Source organism: Grampus griseus (assembly GCF_964374135.1).
Source record: "Grampus griseus genome assembly, chromosome: 1".
NCBI classification, from domain to species: Eukaryota; Metazoa; Chordata; class Mammalia; order Artiodactyla; family Delphinidae; genus Grampus; species Grampus griseus.
This window is the reverse complement of record NC_139017.1, coordinates 74,976,071-74,995,427: the sequence shown is the minus strand read 5'-3', so window position 1 is coordinate 74,995,427 and position 19,357 is coordinate 74,976,071. Positions and strand designations below refer to the sequence as shown.

At 38.7% G+C, this 19,357-nt stretch overlaps 1 protein-coding gene across 2 annotated transcripts in view; it reads right to left on the bottom strand.

Moving 5' to 3' along the window:
- Window positions 1-6,484, bottom strand: part of ARNT (aryl hydrocarbon receptor nuclear translocator) — a 63,992-nt gene extending 57,508 nt beyond the window's left edge. For both annotated transcript variants that reach the window (XM_082654364.1, XM_082654365.1), the window contains exon 1: window positions 6,332-6,484. In XM_082654364.1, coding sequence (XP_082510490.1) covers window positions 6,332-6,356 — 25 coding nt within the window. In that variant the 5' untranslated portion in view covers window positions 6,357-6,484. The remainder of the gene's footprint in view (window positions 1-6,331) is intronic.
- Between the last annotated feature and the right edge of the window lie 12,873 nt (window positions 6,485-19,357).

Sequence of the window (19,357 nt, the reverse complement as noted above, 5' to 3'; positions counted from 1 at the left end):
ATTTTAGGAACTGCAACACTCTTCCAGCAACTTTTTCAGCACCTTGCACTCACTTCTCCACCCAAGCAACTGTGCCATCCTGGCTGTTGGACGTGGTATTTCACCTTCTTCATCTACTAAAAAAGACAATACCCCACCCTCCTCCTCCTCAAAAAGTATCCATTGTGCCACATTTCTGTAGGAAGTGACTTTAAGTCACAATGGAGAAAGTCTTATAACTTAGTAATTAAGAATACTGTCTAGGGCTTCCCTGGTGGCGCAGTGGTTGAGAGCCCGCCTGCCAATGCAGGGGACACGGGTTCGTGCCCCGGTCCGGGAGGATCCCACATGCCATGGAGCGGCTGGGCCCGTGAGCCACGGCTGCTGAGCCTGAGCTCTGCAACGGGAAAGGCCACAACAGTGAGAGGCCTGCGTATCGCAAAAAAAAAAAAAAAAAAAAAAAAAGAATACTGTCTAAAGACCACAAATAATAAATGTTGGTGAGGATGTGGAAAAATAGGAACCCTCAGACACTGTTAGTGGAAATGTAAAACGGCGTAGCCACTGTGCAAAACAGTATGGAGGTTTCCCAAAAAAGACTAAAAATTAAAGTACCATATGACCCAGCAATCCCACTCGGGGGAATTTATCCAAAAAAAAACAAAACAAAACACTAATACAAAAGATACTTGTACTCCAATGTTCATAGCAGCATTATTTACAATTGCCAAGATATGGAAGCAACCTAAGTGTCCATCAACAGACAAATGGATAAAGAAGATGTAGTACATATATACAACGGAATACTACTCAGCCATAAAAATGAAACTTGCCATTTGCAAAAACATGGATGGACTTGGAGGGTATTATGTTAAGTGAAATAAGTCAAACAGAGAAAGACAAACAATGTATGATATCACTTATATGTGGAATCTAAAAAATAATACATACTCCTGAACGTAACAAACAAGAAACAGACTCACAGATATAGAAAACAAATTAGTGGTTACTAGTAGGGAGAAGGAAGAGGGGAGAGACAAGATAAGGGTAGGGGATTAAGAGCTACAAACTACTATATATAAAATAAATAAGCTACAAGGATCTATAGTACAACAAAGGGCATACAGCCAATATTTAATAATAACTATAAATGGAATATAACCTTTAAAATTGTGAGTCACTATGTTGTACACCTGAAACATATAATATTGTACATCAACTATATTTTAATTTAAAAAAAGAAAAAAAAACTCCTAAAAAAAAAAATTTGTGTAGACGGACTGCCAGCAATCAAAATGTCTCCACCCACCCCCCAAAAAAACTGTCTCTACCCGCTACTAGCTATGTGACTTCAGACAAACTAATTATTCACTCTGTGCCTTAGTTTCCTCATCTGAAAACAAGAATATTAATATATACCTCATAGGAGTCTTGTAAAGATTAAATGAGGAGACTTCCCTGGTGGTCCAACGATTAAGAATCCGCCTTCCAATGCAGGGGACCCAGGTTCGACCCCTGGTCAGGCAACTAAGATCCCACATGCCGCAGGGCAACTAAGTCCGTGCACCGCAACTACTGAGCCTCTGCACCACAACTAGAGAGTCCACATGCCACAACTATTGAGCCCGTGTGCTCTGGAGTCTGTGCGCCACAACTAAGAGACACAGCTAAAATTAAAAAAATAAATAAATAACTTTTTTTAAAGAAAAATATTAAATGAGATAAATATATGAATATTAAGTGAGGTAATATATTTATAACAATATCTGGCATATAATTATTGTTAGCTATTATAAATTAATTCATGTTGTTAATGGTTTAATTAGTGTTATCCTTTCAAAGGTATTTTCATATTAACAGTGCATAAAGATATGAACCTCTAATGCCAGGTTTTACAACATTCATTTATTCAACAAACATTTACTGAACTGTAGTCCTACGTACTAGGCACCCCTGGGAGCAGTAGGGTGCTGTGGTGAACAAGGGAGGTAAAGGTCCTACTCTCATGGAACTTAAATTCTAATTAAGTTGTTGAAGTCATAAACTTAGTTTGTCTACTCAACTAGAGAAAATGTGAAGGGACAAATACAAAATGAAGAAATGATGAAAAGAGATGCAAATTTAGAGAATTTATTTGGAAACTAAGAGATGGTTTCTAACATACAGAATAGTCAACAAAACAGGAAAGTGTAGCCTGGCATATAGTAAGAACTTAATAGATGTTTAATAAATGTGCCAGTTCCTCTCTCTAGGTTTGTTTTCTTACATGTAAAATGACAGGAGTTACCTTGAATCCAACTCCAATATTCGTTGATGTCTACTTATTGAAATCATCATGGCATATTAGGCAGCATTCTTAAAAACAGATGGCTGTACAGGCAGGGCCTATCATTGGGTGTGGGTGATGGGCCCAAATAGACTCCACTGAGCTCAGGCCTTGCATATCACAAGAGCTTTAAATGTATTCCTTTACTGTTACATCTAAATAAGATCAGCTATACAACCACAGAGACACTGGATAACACTGACAGAAATGTCACCCTTGCACCTCTATACAGGACTATACCGCCAGGGAATTAACATTTAAAATAAATATTGTAAATAGCCTGAAGGGGAAAAAAAAAAGATGGTTCCAAAGATAGTTTCTACAATTAAGGATTCAAATTTTACTAGTTTTGAAATTAAATATGCCCCAAATGTCATAACCTAAGTAAAATCAAGGAAAAAGTGTTTAGTTTCCTTGAGTGTTGCAATTTAGTTTTTTGAAGATCAACCACCACTTGGTACTGTGGAAATCCCTACTGTTACTGCCTTAGAAGAAAGTCATCCATAGCAGACAACCACAAAAGACTTTCACAAAACATCCATGAAACAACATATTCTCATCTGTTAGTGGATTGTTTGAGTAGAGGAGTAGGGCTGGAATGCAAAAAAGTAAAGTGAGAGACCACTATTTCAAAACAACAAGAAAAGTAGAGTTCCAAGAATGCAGAAGTATCTACTTCTTAATTTCTAAAAAAACAGAAAAGATTCAGTTTGGTGCCACAATTCGAACAGCATAAAAAGTATATGGATTAAGGTTCTTTTTCAAAAATGTTAATTGTATTTCAATTGCTGAATTAGTAAACTATATTTAAACACTTTTGAAATAGGTTTTTGCAATAGAATATAATTTTTAAAGTATCTTGGCATTGTAATTTTATACTGCATAAATTCTTATTTTCCTGTATCTGAAAAAGGTTAAGTAAAGGTAATGGGTAAGAAGTCTGCTAATTGATGCTTTAAAAACTATAATTTATGAAGGTAAAAATTATGTGGAAAAAAAAACTTTTCCTAAGTGTCAGCCTTACAAACCCAAACAAGTGTGTTCCTTCCTTTGCCTTCTACCCGTTCTCTACCCACAATAAATGGTACGTAATACCACAAAAAGAGGTCCCTGGGAAAGAGAACACCAGAATCAAGGAAGAAGAAAACTGCACTCCTAAAAATTCATTCACATCTCTGGTTTGAATACTGAATTATAAATCAAATAACTAATCTATTCCCAAACAGTGCCTTAGCCGATACATTACAAATCACACGTGCAACTTTTTAAACGTTTCTCAAAATGTTTAGTATTATGTAGACAAGAAAGATATAGCCTAAGACTTCATGGACCACCCACCCACTCACTTATCTTGCCACTGCTAAGTAGAATTAGTGAAAAATAATAGAATATGAAGAATTATCAATTACGCAGAAAAAAGCCACCACCACATTAGAACTATTACTTCAACGTAACTCTTAGATTGTGGAGTATAAACTATATCTTACTCTTCTTTTGATACAGCACCATGTTAAGACATAGAGAAAAATGCAAAGGAACCAGTTCCCCTGCAAGACCCTGAAAGGACACCAACAGTCTCTAAATCAAACTCTAAATACAACTAAAATGATCATCAAGTATTGTTATTAACACTAAGGATTAACTTAAATGAAGCTTAGAAGAGTTAAATAATTATTACCAAAATTCTTTGCAGACATATGTGAGGACAGAACAAACAAGAACCATAGGGAAACTTAACTAGCAAAATGACAAAGTAGAAAAAACTCAAAGAAATCAGTCTGATGTCCCTAGTCCTTAAAATGACTCTAAGGATTAAAGGTTTGACCATGCAACAAAGAATTCTGACCTGAAAACCATTTACTTTCTTTTCACTGAGCACAGTTCATTCCCACCCTGTGTCCCTACATTTATGGTCCTCATTTCCCAAAATGGAACAGGCTATCAAAACTCCACAATGCAGCTATGATCTCTTCCTTTTGATACAAAGGGGCAAAACAAGAATTGAAGGAAGAAAATGCACTTTCTAATTTAATTATCATGTGTTGAACTTGGGATCAATAACTTGTAAGAGATGAGAGAATTATCCAACATCGAAAAAGAACCCTAGGGCTTCCCTTGTGGCGCAGTGGTTGAGAGTCCGCCTGCCAATGCAGGGGACACGGGTTCGTGCCCTGGTCCAGGAAGATCCCACATGCCGAGCAGAGCGGCTAGGCCCGTGAGCCATGGCCGCTGAGCCTGTGCTCCGCAACGGGAAAGGCCACAACAGTGAGAGGTCCGCAAAAAAAGAACCCTAAAAACTGCAGAAGCAGGCTGCCAAAGGGCAATAAACAAAGTAACTGTTTCATCATAAGCAAGGATTCTGCACAAATGAATGTTATTTTCTGCTTACAGTTTTAAGTTGATATTGATCAGCTAATGAAAATGTGGTCAAGAGATTGTCATTCTGGTTACTGTTGTTTAAAAAACAAAACAAAATAAAGCAACCCAACCCACACTGCTGGGAAAAAAGCTTCTGACATATGCACTAAACTTCTTTACCCAGGCCACCTCTTAATAAGAGAAATGCTTTGCAACTTGACTAGGGTTATATAAGTATTTTGCAATGTGTTATCAGTTTAAAGTCTTGTTTATTTACTCCCTAGTTAACAGGTTATTTTACTTCAAGGTCAGGTCTGCCATAATAATAGCATCTTTCTGATTTTATTCCATCACTCAGCACTTCCTGCAATGCAATTTTAGCCATTAACTTTATCTCCTTTTCCTCTTAAAATATTTAAAAGATTTAAAAATATGATATTGACATGTGACAAATTAACTTCTTTAAATAGGTCTGTTCCCAGAAACATGGTAGGAAAGACAGTAAATTTCAGTGATTCAATTGTAATAGCAAAAGCTGAGTACTGTAAAATACTACTGCCTTTCAGAGACACGAAAAAAAATCCAGTTTAAGTTTTAACAAGGGAACAGCAGTGAATCCTTCCCACTACCATACTTTCAAGTTATTCACCCCCACCTCTCACTTCTTTTCTAAGGCTATCAAAGATAAGGATTTCTGGGGAATAGCCAAGGTCAGCAAAGTAAACTAGGATCCCTTAAATGAAATACTTCCTAGGGAGAAATAACTGTAATGTACTGGAAAGAGGACTGGGACTAGGAATTTGAAGACCTGATCTGTCTAGACCTGCTGCTGCACTACACCCCATTCCATCTTTTAGACATGACTGACTAGATTTTTAACGTTCAAGCTCCCACTTTAGAAGAGATGTTCATTGAGAAATAGCATGAACTGAACTCTTCTTAAAGAATGGGAACTGCCTTGACCCACCTAACAAGATTTAAATCTGGGTCCTGGATGCTTGCTGTTGGCAAGATCTATCCTGTAACTCAAACATTACACAAACCTCTGCCTTCAGCAGCTAATGACACTAGAGGCACCTCTTAATACATAAACGCAAGTTTCAAAGGATAGCCCTCGGATAGGGAGGGAGGAGGTACAGCTTCTTTTTTTTTAAGAAACTGAGTATGAATTCAAAGATTTTTAAAATTTAAAATCTAAACGTTTGGAAGTAACACCTCAGCTAAACAGCAACATGATCCTATGAGTCCCAACTACCTTTAAAGTAAAACGAGCCACACTGCCCACAGTTATTCGGCATCAAGCAGGTCCACAGTGGGCAGAAGGCTGAAAGAGGACTACATCGCACACCAGAAAGCCGCCACAAGAGTGGAGGCGGGCCAGCCCCGCACGGACAGCTGCTCAAACAGAACTCGGGGCAAGGAATCCCCAACTCCCACCCGCCTGCTCCCTCCCTCCACCTCGGGTCTCCCCTGTTCCCCAGGGGCGGGCCCCTCCCCCAGGTCACTCCCCTCCCCCAGGTCACTCCCCTCCCCCACCGCCCCGTAGCCACCCCCACGCGTCTCAGCGCCCTCAGCCCCAACTACGGCCCCTCAGCGCTGGGTCTACCCAGTTGCCAACCCCTTCAGCCCCTCCTCCTTGAGAGGCACCCCAGTCCTCCGTCTCCTCACCGGGATTAGCAGTAGTCGCCGCCATAGCTGTAGATGCCACCGCCGCCGCACCCCCCCCAGTGGGAGGAGCCACCGCCAAGGAACCGGGGGGAGGGGGAGGGGAGAGCCACTCCCCAGACGCGGCGCCGTACTGCCGCCAATGCTACCGCGGAATCCAAGATGGCGGCTGCAGCAACCGCCCCCCGCCCCACCATCCCCAGCCCCTACGACGGAGAGACCCGCCCCTAGAGGGGGCGGGGTCATCCCCAAGGCCAGCCTCCTCGGGAAAACTGACCAATGGAATCGCAAAACGACCAGAAGCAGGGCTGGCCACGGAGCTGCCAGCCAGTCCAGTGGAGGAGGGAGGGCGAGGAAGAAGTCCAGCTGTCTCTCTAATTCCGCCTCTTCTACCTTAGAGGTCAGCGATCGAGTGACGTCAGTGAAAAATAATTTTACTAAAAAGCTTCGCTGGATGGTGGATTCGCCTGGTTGGCCACTCTGCAGATGATTTGTTTTGTAAATCTTCTTTAGGTGCCTTACTGCTTAAACTTCACTTCGTGATTTGTAATCCTTTCTAGTTTTTTCCTCTTTTAAGGACCTTTGTCCCTAGTGGGAAAAACTTCAGCAAGTTTTGAATGCCTGCTATAGAACTGGTAGTGTAAGAGGATCTGGGCGCTTATGTCTGGTAGGAGAGATACCGACAGCCAAAACAGGAGGCAATGTATTTTGATTAAGAGTGGGATAACTTCCTTTGATCAACGATAGGGACATAGTGACAAGTTTTTAGTAGAGAAGTGGTAAGATGATTGCACAGATTTATTTTCTAATAATAGGAAGCATTGAGCACTTCGAGCCGGACACTGTCCATACTGCTTTATAAGTACTTATTTAATCCTCATACCAACACTGTGAGGTAGATTCTATTATTTACATTTTGCAGATAAGGAAACAGAAGCAAAGAGGTTAAGCAAGGGACACCCAGCTGGTAAGTAGTGTTGCGGGAGGCAAACTGAAGAAGGCTGACTCTGGGACTATATTCCACCCATCCCCCTGTTTTAGCACTACAGTGTACTACCTCTTCACACATCTTTCACAAATTGTCTAACATAAATTTATTCCAATTTTAACAGAAATCCCATTATGCTATTGAGCATCTTTGAATTCTTGTAGGTTGTATATGTACTACAAAGATTACACAGATCCATTTCCCTCATTTAGTTATCAGTATAGTTTATCTCAACCAAGGTATTTTAACATAATTCATATATTATTGTTTACATTTGTTAAAATTAAATTTTTCTTTGTTACCATTTTGTTGTATTATATTTCCAATTCACCAAAAAGAGAAAAATCATTCACTCAAATGAAGTACATTGAAGCATTAGAAGTAGTGGTGAAAAAAGGTAACAAGTACTTCAATTCAAATTACGTGTTAAAGGTAGCTAGCTATTAAACAAGACTGCAGTGCAGATATAGAATATGAATCATTATGTGGCTTTAAATGTGGTAAGTTGATCCAAGCAACAAAAAATAAACAGTAAATAGGAAGTACAGCTATGAAGATCTAAAAATTGGATTTTATTGGGCTAGCATCCATTTGTCCCTTGCCCAATACACCTCGACTGTTTAGGAAATTTTGTCAATGACTTGGAAAGCCATCAAAGCCTTCAAGTCAGTTTTGACCCAAATACAATAACTTCATTGCCAAGAAATGTATTTTTCTGGAATAAAAGCAATGTTTTCCAGAATGAAATAGATGAACTTGTGGATAAAAAAAGATCAAGTTACTTCCCTCATTTTTTAAAAAAATGGTAAAGGTCACTTTGTTTCAGAGATAACTTGTGCAACTAGCTACACAGTTAATAATAAATATTTTGCTTGGAGAAAGTATAACAAGCTCTAGGCAAAAATCCCTAATCAAATATCAATATCATACAAAATCATGGTATACAACATGAAAGGGCAGTATCACCCTGTACTTGCTAAACAGACGTTTATCTTATGAGTGGATGCACTGATATACAAAATATGAATCATTTCACAGTGTATATGTGGTACACAAGGAAAGATGCCCAGAAATTTCCTGTTTGGTTTATCATTAAAAATTCAGCTTATAGAAGAAGACATTTTCATTTAGAAAAATTTTCACTTAAAAAATTATTTTGTGGGCTTCCCTGGTGGAGCAGTGGTTGAGAGTCCGCCTGCCGATGCAGGGGACACGGGTTCGTGCCCCGGTCCTGGAGGATCCCACATGCCGCGGAGCGGCTGGGCCCGTGAGCCATGGCCGCTGAGCCTGCGCATCCGGAGCCTGTGCTCCGCAACGGGAGAGGCCGCAGCGGTGAGAGGCCCGCGTACCCCCGCAAAAAAAACTGATGCGGTTGTAGCTTTGGGTGTACAAAGGATATTATTCCTACAATAAGCAAAATGTCAGTCCACTTCGTGTTTTATTCAGAGAACATTGGTAGTCAAACAATATTTCTCCTGATTTTGATTCAACATATAACAAAGTAGTGTAAACTGTAAACATATTACTATGTATATAGTAATAGCAGCCAGTAAGCATAATCATTGAGAAGAAACAGGCAAATGTTAGAACACTGCTTTTTCCACAATAAAGTATGGAGGCCAGTAATGGGGAAGGTACTCTCACAAGTTTCTAAATAAGGGCTAGAGTAAAAATCCCTTCTTTACTATACAAATAATGCTAACAAAAACTATTTTAATTTTTCCAAGTAGACTTGTTCAAATGGCTTATCTGAGCAACATTTTCATTTTTTTTATTAACCTGAATTATTACTTCAAATTCTAAATGCCATGATTTTTAATGTTAGGAACAAAGTATCAGGATTTTTCGGGACTTTCCTGGTGGTGCAGTGGTTAAGAATCCGCCTGCCAATGCAGGGGACACGGGTTCAAGCTCTAGTGCGGGAAGATCCCACATACCGTGGAGCAACTAAGCCTGTGTGCCACAACTACTGAGCCTGCATTTTAGAGCCCGCAAGCCACAACTACTGAAGCCCATGCGCCTAGAGCCTGTGCTCCGCAACAAGAGAAGCCACCGCAATGAGAAGCCCATGCACCGCAAGGAAGAGTACCACACCCTCTCTGCAACTGGAGAAAGCCTGTGCGCAGCAACAAAGACCCGACGCAGCCAAAAATAAATAAATTAATTTTTTTTAAAAAAACAAAGTATCAGGGTTTTGTAAGAAAACCAGACTTTTATGCAAATGCCTTTACTTCCAGGAGTTTATTATTTCCCAATACATGATAATTTTCTTTCTTATTAAGAGAAAAAAATGGATGACACATTATTCAACATATTTTCAACCACATCCAAATGTTGCAACTGTATGGAAAAAATGCTTTTCAGAGCTGAATGCAATCCATGCAATTGAATACAACTCCTACTCTTTCTCAACTTGAAACTTCAATTTTTTAGGTTGCCATATGCTCTTCTACTTAGGATCTAACACTACTAAAAGCTGTCTTCAATTAGAAGCTCCTCATGATGCTAGATCCACGCTAGATTCAACTGTTCAGAATTATCTAGTAGCCACCTAACACTCATTGCAATATCTGACAAGCTCATTGTGCATTTAGATTTTCTAATTTTAGTAGAAATAAAAATTAAGAAGTCAATTGTGAAACCTGCCCTATTGCACGTGTATTCAGCTTGCCAATATTAAACAGTTACCATTACTACTATTAAATTTTTAACTATCACAAGTTTTTTGGTAAGTTCATGGTAAGCCAGTTTTTTTAATTACTTAAAATGGTGGTCTGCAGATACATCAGTTTTACTTAGTCTCTCCAGATAGAGTTGCCAGATTTAGCTAATAAAAATATAAGCTGGCCAGTCAATTTGAATTTCAGATAAACAACAAATAAATTTTTAGTATCAGTGTGTTCTAAATATTGCATGTGACATATTTATAGTTAAAAATATTCATCTTTTATCTGGAAATACTACTTCTCGAAGTTAAAATTTTAAGGAACACTGATCCAGGTTATTTTGGGGAGGGGAGAGACTACAAGCAGGAAATCCACTTAGGTGGATTCTACTTTTTCAGAAATCCAGGGGAGAAATTACAAGGACTTGACATAGGTCAATGGAACTGAAAAGAAAATGATTGCCACAAATACTGTTGTGACAGAATAATCAACAAGGCCTACCATGTAATTGTATATGGAATGAAAGGAAGCTGTGATGTCAAAGAAGTCTTTTGGATGATATCAATGACAGAGACAGATGCTAACTGGAAGTTCAGATTTGTTCAGTTGAAGTTCAGTTGTTGGATTGCTTGGTGGGAAAACCAGGTAAAAATGCTTATTAAGCGTATGGAATTACAGGACATCTGTGCAAAAGAGAGGATAGGACCTAGACCTAAATTTGTACATCAGCCACAAGAGACTTGTGGCTGCAGGAATGATAGCACAAAAACTAAAACAGGTAAGAAAAAGGACACAAAGAACACCTCAAGAAATGCCTGTTACAGTCACAAGTAAATCAATGACGTTAAAACACTCCTTCACACCCTACACAAAAATAAACTTAAAATGGCTTAAAGACTTAAATATATTTAATAAGACATGACACCATAAAACTCCTAGAAGAGAACATAGGCAAAACATTCTCTGATGTAAATTGTAGCAACATTTTCTTATGTCAGTCTCCCAAAGCAATAGAAATACAAGCAAAAATAAACAAATGGGACCTAATCAAACTTATAAGCTTTTGCACAGAAAAGGAAACCATAAACAAAATGAAACAACAACCTATGGAATGGTAGAAAATATTTGCAAACAATGCGACCAACAAGGGCTTAATTTCCAAAATATACAAACAGCTCATACAACTCAATAACAAAAAAGAACCCAATCAAAAATGGGCAGAAGGGCTTCCCTGGTGGCGCAGTGGTTGAGAGTCCGCCTGCTGATGCAGCGGATGCAGGTTCGTGCCCCTGTCAGGGAAGATCCCACATGCCGCTGAGCGGCTGGGCCTGTGAGCCATGGCCGCTGGGCCTGCGCGTCCGGAGCCTGTGCTCCGCAACGGGAGAGTCCACAACAGTGAGAGGCCTGCATACCGCAAAAAAAAAAAAAAAAAGAAAAGAAAAAAGGACAGAAGACCTAAATTCACATTTCTCCAAAGAAGACATGCAGATGGCCAACAGACACATGAAAATATCCTCAACTTCGCTAATTATTAGAGAAATGCAAATCAAACCTACAATGAGGTATCACATCACACCAGTCAGAATGGCCATCATTAAAAAGTCTACAAATAATAAATGCTGGAGAGGGTGTGGAAAGAAGGAAACCCTCCTACATTGTTGGTGGGAGTGTAAATTGGTACAGCCATTATGGAAAACAGTACGGGGGTTCCTTAAAAAGCTAAAAATAGAGTTGCCATATGATCCAGTAATCCCACTCCTGGGCATATAACCAGACAAAGCTATAATTCGAGAAGATACATGCATCCCAATATTCATAGCGGCACTATTTACAATAGCCAAGACATGGAAGCAACCTAAATGTCCATCAACAGATGAATGAACAAAGAACATGTGGTATATATATACAATGGAATACTACTCAGTCATTAAAAAAAAGAATGTAATGATACCATTTGCAGCAACACGAATGAACCTAGTGGTTATCATACTGAAGTAATTCAGAAAGAGAAAGACAAATATCATATGATAACACATATATGTGGAATCTAAGATGTGATACAAATGAACTTATTTACAAAACAGCAACAGACTCACAGACATAGAAAACAAACTTATGGTTACCAAAGGGGAAAGGGAAGAGAGATAAATTAGGAGTTTGAGAGTAGCAGATACAAACTATTATATATAAAATAAACAACAAGGTCCCACTGTAGATCCCAGGGAACTCTATTCAATATCCTGTAATAAACCATAATGGAAAAGAATATGAGAAAGAATATATATATATGTATGTATAGCAGAATCACTTTGCTGTACATCAGAAACTAATACAACATTGTAAATCAACTGTACTTCAATTAAAAAAAAAAAGAAATGCCTGTTTCAGGTTATAGAAGAAGGAAGAGGCAACCTGGAAAGAACAGGGCAATGGAAGCCAAAGGAATTTCCAGATAAAAGAGTTTGAGAAACAGCATCATATGTTCAGAGATGAGGATGAACAAACCTAAGGGAGGTAGAAGGAATGAAACCCATAGTTCAGATGAGTGAGACGTGAATAGAAAGTGGGTAAATACAGGCAGGTTGTTAGCATACACCATTTTCTCAAGAAATATGGCAATTAAGAGAATATAATCAAACATTAGTTTGGGGTGAGGCACAGGGTAGGGGTAGAGATATAAAAATATGTCTACAGACTGAGCTTGTGGAAAGGGGCAAATGAAAAATACAATTTAAAAATGCAATAAAATATATATGCTCAAGAAAACAAGTAAGACTGATCTTAGTAGGGACCAGGAGATAGGTTGGGCTGCGTGCGGAAGTGTTAGTCTCGGAAAAACCAAGGCACCCTTTTACTGAAAATGTATAAACATTTTGAACTAGAAGAAAGAGAAATTGACAACACATGTGCAATGGCTTCAATGCTCAAAGAGAAATAATAGCTGAAACTTCCACTGAGACTAAGAGGTAGAAATGGTGTTGGTTGTAGCTGTACAGCTGTAGGCAATTGGTTAGGAAGTGTATGGATAAAAAAGTATGAATACTTAAGGTGGATAGCTAGTGGGAAGCAGCCGCATAGCACAGGGAGATTAGCTCGGTGCTTTGTGATCGCCTGGAGGGGTGGGATAGGGAGGGTGGGAGGGAGGGGGACGCAAGAGGGAAGAGATATGGGAACATATGTATATGTATAACTGATTCACTTTGTTATAGAGCAGAAACTAACACACCATTGTAAAGCAATTATACTCTAATAAAGATGTAAAAAAAAAAAGTATAATACAAAGATTGTCAAATGCTCTGAGAGCCCAAAGTGAGAAGGCATAAATTTTCGTGAAACTATGGAGCATTGTAATTACTTTCTCTGCCAATACTCAGAAGCCTGAGGAAAGAAAGGAAACAGAGCAATTTACCCAGAATTGGAGAAATGACTGACAAATTAGATCAGTATCTTGAGAATGGAAGATTCTAGAGCTGCAGAAGAAGTATAGTTTACAAGTGTCTGGAAGGGGGTGAGACTGCTCAGGGAAACAAGAGAAGCCAGAAAGAGGTTATTGGGCTGAGAAAAGAGGTTGAATTCTGGAAGCTGATGTTGATAAAGAGCAGATTCAAAAATTAGAGATTGGGACTTCCCTGGTGGCGCAGTGGTTAAGAATCCGCCTGCCAATGCAGGGGACATGGGTTCGAGCCCTGGTCCGGGAAGATCCCACATGCTGCGGAGCAGCTAAGCCCGTGTGCCACAACTACTGAGCCCACGAGCCACAACTACTGAAGCCTGTGCGCCTAGAGCTGCGCTCCGCAACAAGAGAAGCCACTGCAATGAGAAGCCTGAGCACTGCAACAAAGCGATCACCGCAACTAGAGAAAGCCCGTGCGCAGCAACGAAGACCCAAAAACAAATAAATAAATAAATTTATAACACACACAAAGAATATGAGGGATTGGGAGTGGTAGAGGATAGGAACTAGGAAAAGCACAAATCAAAAAAAGTTATAAGTAAAAATATATTTTAATATATATGTATATGTATATATATAAGAATATATAAGAATTCATATATTCTTCAAATCAGTAAGTGAAAGATGAATAGCCCAGTTAAAAGAAGGGAAAGGATAGGTTACAGGAAATCTACAAAAGATGTTCAAACAATAGAGCTTCAAATACCATAGTATTTAGGGAAATGCAAGTTTCTAAGAAACTAAGATATTATTTTTTGCCTGTTGGATGGACAAGTATTTCAGAGATTGAAAGTAATCTATATTGGTGACACCGTTAAAAAAACAAGAATGAAGCACAAATTGCTATAACCATTTTAGTGTGTAATTTGGCAATACCTATTAAAATTCTGGATGTTCATAACCTGTAACTCAGCATTTATATTTCTAATATTTTGAGGAATGCATCCCACAAAATATTTCCACAAGTACCCAGAGATATATGTACAGGATATCCATTGCAATGTTGGTATAATAATAAGAAATTCAAGGGACTTCCCTGGTGACACAGCAGTTAAGAATCCGCCTGCCAATTCAAGGGACACGGGTTCGAGCCCTGGTCTGGGAAGATCCCACAGAGCAAGATGCCACGGAGCAACTAAGCCTGCGCACCACAATTACTGAGCCTGAGCTCTAGAGCCTGTGAGCCACAAGTACTGAAGCCTACGTTCCACAAGTACTGAAGCCCACGCGCCTAGAGCCCGTGCTCCGCAACAAGAGAAGCCACCGCAATGAGAAGCCCACACACCGCAACGAAGAGTAGCCCCCACTCACCACAACTAGAGAAAGTCTGTGCGCAGCAACGAAGACCCAATGCAGCCAAAAACAAATAAATTAATTAATTTAAAAAGATTTTTTGAGACAGCCCAAATGCCTATTTATAGAGAAAATGGACCATGGGATATCTATGTAATGGAGTACCTGCGTGCTCAGCAGCCATTAAAAAGAATGAAATGGATTTATATGTATTAAAATGGAAAGATGTCCAAGATATACTGTTAAATGAAAAAGCATAAAATAAGTATTATTTTGTAAATAATAATAAATTATGGTAAATATAGAAATTGAAGCTGGAGAAATCCACCAAACTGTTAACAGTATATCTCTAGAGAGTGGGATTAATAGGAGATTTCTACCTTTTGGTGTGTATGTCTGTAATGTTTGAATGTACTATGACTTTACATTACACTTATAATTATGCAAAACAGAAAGATATAACAATTTCGTTTTAAGTTGCATCACTAAATAGATGGTACCTATTATAGTGAGTGGTTTTGTTTCAGGTTTTAGTTTTTCCTGGAAAGAAAGAGATAATACGCTTACCTTCCCTCAGTTCCTTCACACAATTTGAAATGGTACGGGCAAGTTCAAAAGAAATTTGGAAACTGAAAATATTTTTTAATTGCTATAATTAGTGTTCTGGGAAAATAAAAATTTGAGGGCTGGGACTACACTTCATTCTCCATTCTGTCCTCAGGATCCAGCACAGTGACTGACACACAGTAGGCATTCAGTAAATATTTATTAAATATAGCACATCTTTCGGGATAGTTACTTTTTTAAGGTGTGATGATAGTTTAAAATTTTGTCTAATTGAAACAAATTAATTTTGACTAGATAATATGCCCATGGTACAATATAAGCCACCCAATTCTCACCTTGAAGCCCTGGAGTGCGTCCCTCCAGAAATATTCTGTATACTTATAAGCATACACACACTCTCTCTCTCTCTCTCTCTCTCACACACACACACACACACACACACACAGGAACACACATCCTATGGAAGTTTTTTAAATGAACCAAATAAAACCTAAGAGGAAATAGCAGTAAATTTTGCATTTGAAGTGTATGTACATGTATAATAACTAATGCTAAGTGAAATAGTTTTGACTTTTCTGATCCAAATGTCCTAAGTAAATTCTTTTTGAGGAAAAGGGGAGATTTTAGAGCTTCACTGATCTTGTTGGCAAGTAATTCTCAAACTTGAGCATACATTGCAGGTAACCAGAAGGGCTGGTTAAAACACAGGTGCCGACACCTCCAAAGTTCCTGATTCATTAAAGCTGGAATAGGGGTTCAATAATTCACATTTCTAACAATTTCTCAGGTGATGCTACTAGTGCAGAGAATCATCGCAGAGATCAAAAAAGCTGGCTACTGACCCAGCTTCTACCACCCATGTGATCCTACTTAAAAGGTATTACTTGAGCCATTAACCTTGGCTGCCCCAGCCCTAGCAGAGTTGTGGAAATATACTTCTACTGATCTAGGCTCCAATTTAATCTAGTGGGATCATTTTCTCACCCACTATGGGAGTGTCTGAAACTTGATCCTGTTTTAGTTGAACTATTCATGACGCTTCTGAGTTCAGTGTGGGAGTGGGGAAGGGAGAGAGCCACCAACCACTCTCCTTTTGTAAGAAGGGGTTGATGAAAAGAGGAGAGGCTGCCAAGAGATGTGCTTGAGTAGGAGGAGACTGCCCTACCAACAGCCAGCCTTGGATATCACTCTCTCAAAAGGTAAATAACTACCTGTATTACCTTCCTGGTAAAGTTTTTATGGGAATAATTCCAACAATTCTTCTGAATTTAATAACACCTTTCTACAAGCTTGGGGAATACTAGGGATATGACTGAGGGAAGTAAAGAGCTTTTTTTCCTTAGAGAGTTTTTGAAAAGCGAAATTTTCATTTGAGAGGGGATATCTTGGGCACAGTCGTGTTTGAGGCAAATTAGGTGGAACTTCTGTTAGTCCTATTAGCTAGAGGAAGTCTTTGATTTTAGGGATTATCGTTAAGAAATCTTCATTATTGTAGTTCTTCACCATCACCTCTCCCTTCAGACTAAACTTATGGCCACGAAAGAATCTGGGTCTTTTTAAGTTTTGGGATTTTTGGTTTTTGGGGTTTTTTTTATAAGAAATATAGCAAGAGGGAAGAGATATGGGAACATATGTATATGTATAACTGATTCACTTTGTTATAAAGCAGAAACTAACACACCATTGTAAAGCAATTATACTCCAATAAAAATGTTTAAAAACAGAAAAGAAATATAGGGCACTACAGATGGGAAAAATTAAGTGACTTGGGAAGAGAACACAAGGAAAGGAGAAGGTGATTGATCTTTCTGGAAAGTGTTAAGTGAAAGAGGGACTGACATTGCTATAGATTTGTAAGTAAGTACGGTTATTCTGTTTCTTATTTTAGCAAGACCAAATTTTACATAAACCAATAGATTCAGGCCCTACCTCTTTTTCCCTATGCTAGTCCCGAGCAGTGCTGCTATTCAACCCAAACAAAACAGGAACCTAAGTGCTACTTTAAAAAATTCTAGGGCAGTTCTTCTCTTTGGAAAACAGATCTTGAATTTACCACTTTATCTGTCATTTGTATCTGTCAAGAAAAGCTATTTTATCTAAGAGTTTTCAGAAGAATGGAAACTGAATATCCAAGTCTCCAATAATTTATTGTGATCTTTTCCCATTCTAAAAACTTTAAACCTAATTTTGTATTAAAAATCTTTTTTTTTCTTAAAGAGAGACCTCCAACTTGTATAAACTTCAGACCCTATAAAACCTGGATCAGATCCATACATTTGAAAATAAAAGCCAAGAACATACATGTCATACTTGAAACCAAAACAACATCATCCTTTTTCTTTTCTCTTCTCAATAAGAATGTGTTTTACTTTTTAAGGGAGAGAGAGGAAAGATAGCCTAACAGGGGCAAAATTAGTTTGTTGAAATTTGGCAGCTATGAGTGAGAAGTTTGAATGAGTAAACTAGAGACCTTTGATTCAAAGTTCAGGAATTCAGATGTAATTAGAGGAGAAGGAGAATCAAAGATAACTTGACGTTTTCAAATTTCCAGACATTGAAGGTTGTCCGTGCCTCTCTAGCATACAAGGCTGTTTGCAAACCGCCCCCTCCCTGAAATTCTCCCATCTCTTCTAGTTTTCCTACTTGTAACTATTCCATCTGTGGTTCCTTGACCTCTTTCCTCCACCATAAATGCAGACATTCACTTGTTTCTAATTCTCCTTTGACCATCTCATCTACTCCTGTGATTCAACTATCCTGTCCTTGGGTGACTATCAGCTCTAAAGATCTCGCTCTTCTTTACGCCTAAACTTCAGTCCCATGTTTTTGCCACCTGAGCATATGCCACACCAGTACCTTTAAATTCACCCTACCCCCAGGGGCTTTGCAGGAATGATTAGAAGGCTGATGCGACAAGATTACTTTTAAAGGTTCCTTCCAACTCTGAGATTCTGTGATTTTATACCTTTCATTTTCATGTATTGTCAGCTCCAACATACTGAATTAAGCAGTATTTCCCCAAAAGTTCCCATGCTTCCTTGTCTCTATCACTGTTCCTTCATTTGGAGTGTACTTTCCGTCCTCCAGATTGAGCTTGACCATCACCTGTAGAAAGACTTCTATGACTAATCCTACCCCAGCTGAGTTTGTTAATCAGACAAGGGTCATCCTGTCCATTCTCATCACCCAAGAGGAGCAGAGTGTTCCTTCTGACACTGGAGTCTCTACATCAACAAACATTTCCTACTAGGTGTGGGCACTGTGTTAATCTATGTTGCGAGAAGTCACAAAAAGAAAAAAAAGAAAAACTTTGAGATTTTTGCCCTCTAGAAGCTCATATTAATGGAAGAATTTCAGGTTAATTGTTGTCTCGTGCACCCTCCATATTCCTGTCAGTCTAATATTTCTAAAACCACCATCTAATGGTATAATTTCCATGCTTAAAAGCTTTTAATGGCTTCCCACTGATTGCAAAGTTGAGTCCAGAGTCTTTAAAGTGACATATAAGGCCCCTAGGTTACTGCTTCTGCCCATTCGGTGGGAGAATACATCTCAAATACTTACTGAACACTTACTGTTTCTCAAACATACTATGCTGTCCTCCCTTAAACTTTCATGTTTGTACTTGAACTATCTTCTCTCCTGCTTCTCCCCTTTCCCACGTTTATCAGCTTGGTAAACTCCTACTCATTCTCAGGCCTCAATTCAATTCAGGTATTTGCCTCTTCAGTGAAACATTCCTGATTCTTCCCTTTGGGTTCCTTTCACACTTTTATCAGCGATTGCTTTGGAATTATTTATTTTCATTCAGGAGGTATATATTTTTATTTATTTTTCTCTTTAACTTTATAAAATGGAGATGGTTTACATAGTATATAAAATCATAGCTAGAAATCTGTAGTAAGGAGAATAAATGATAGAAACACAAGTCTCTTGAAATGCAATAATGGAGAGAAGTTGGGAAATTAATGAACTATCCAGACTGTAAAAGGTCTAGTGAGATACGTAAGTACCAGGGTAAAATAATATGACCTTTTTGAGGGACTGTAATGATGAATAAA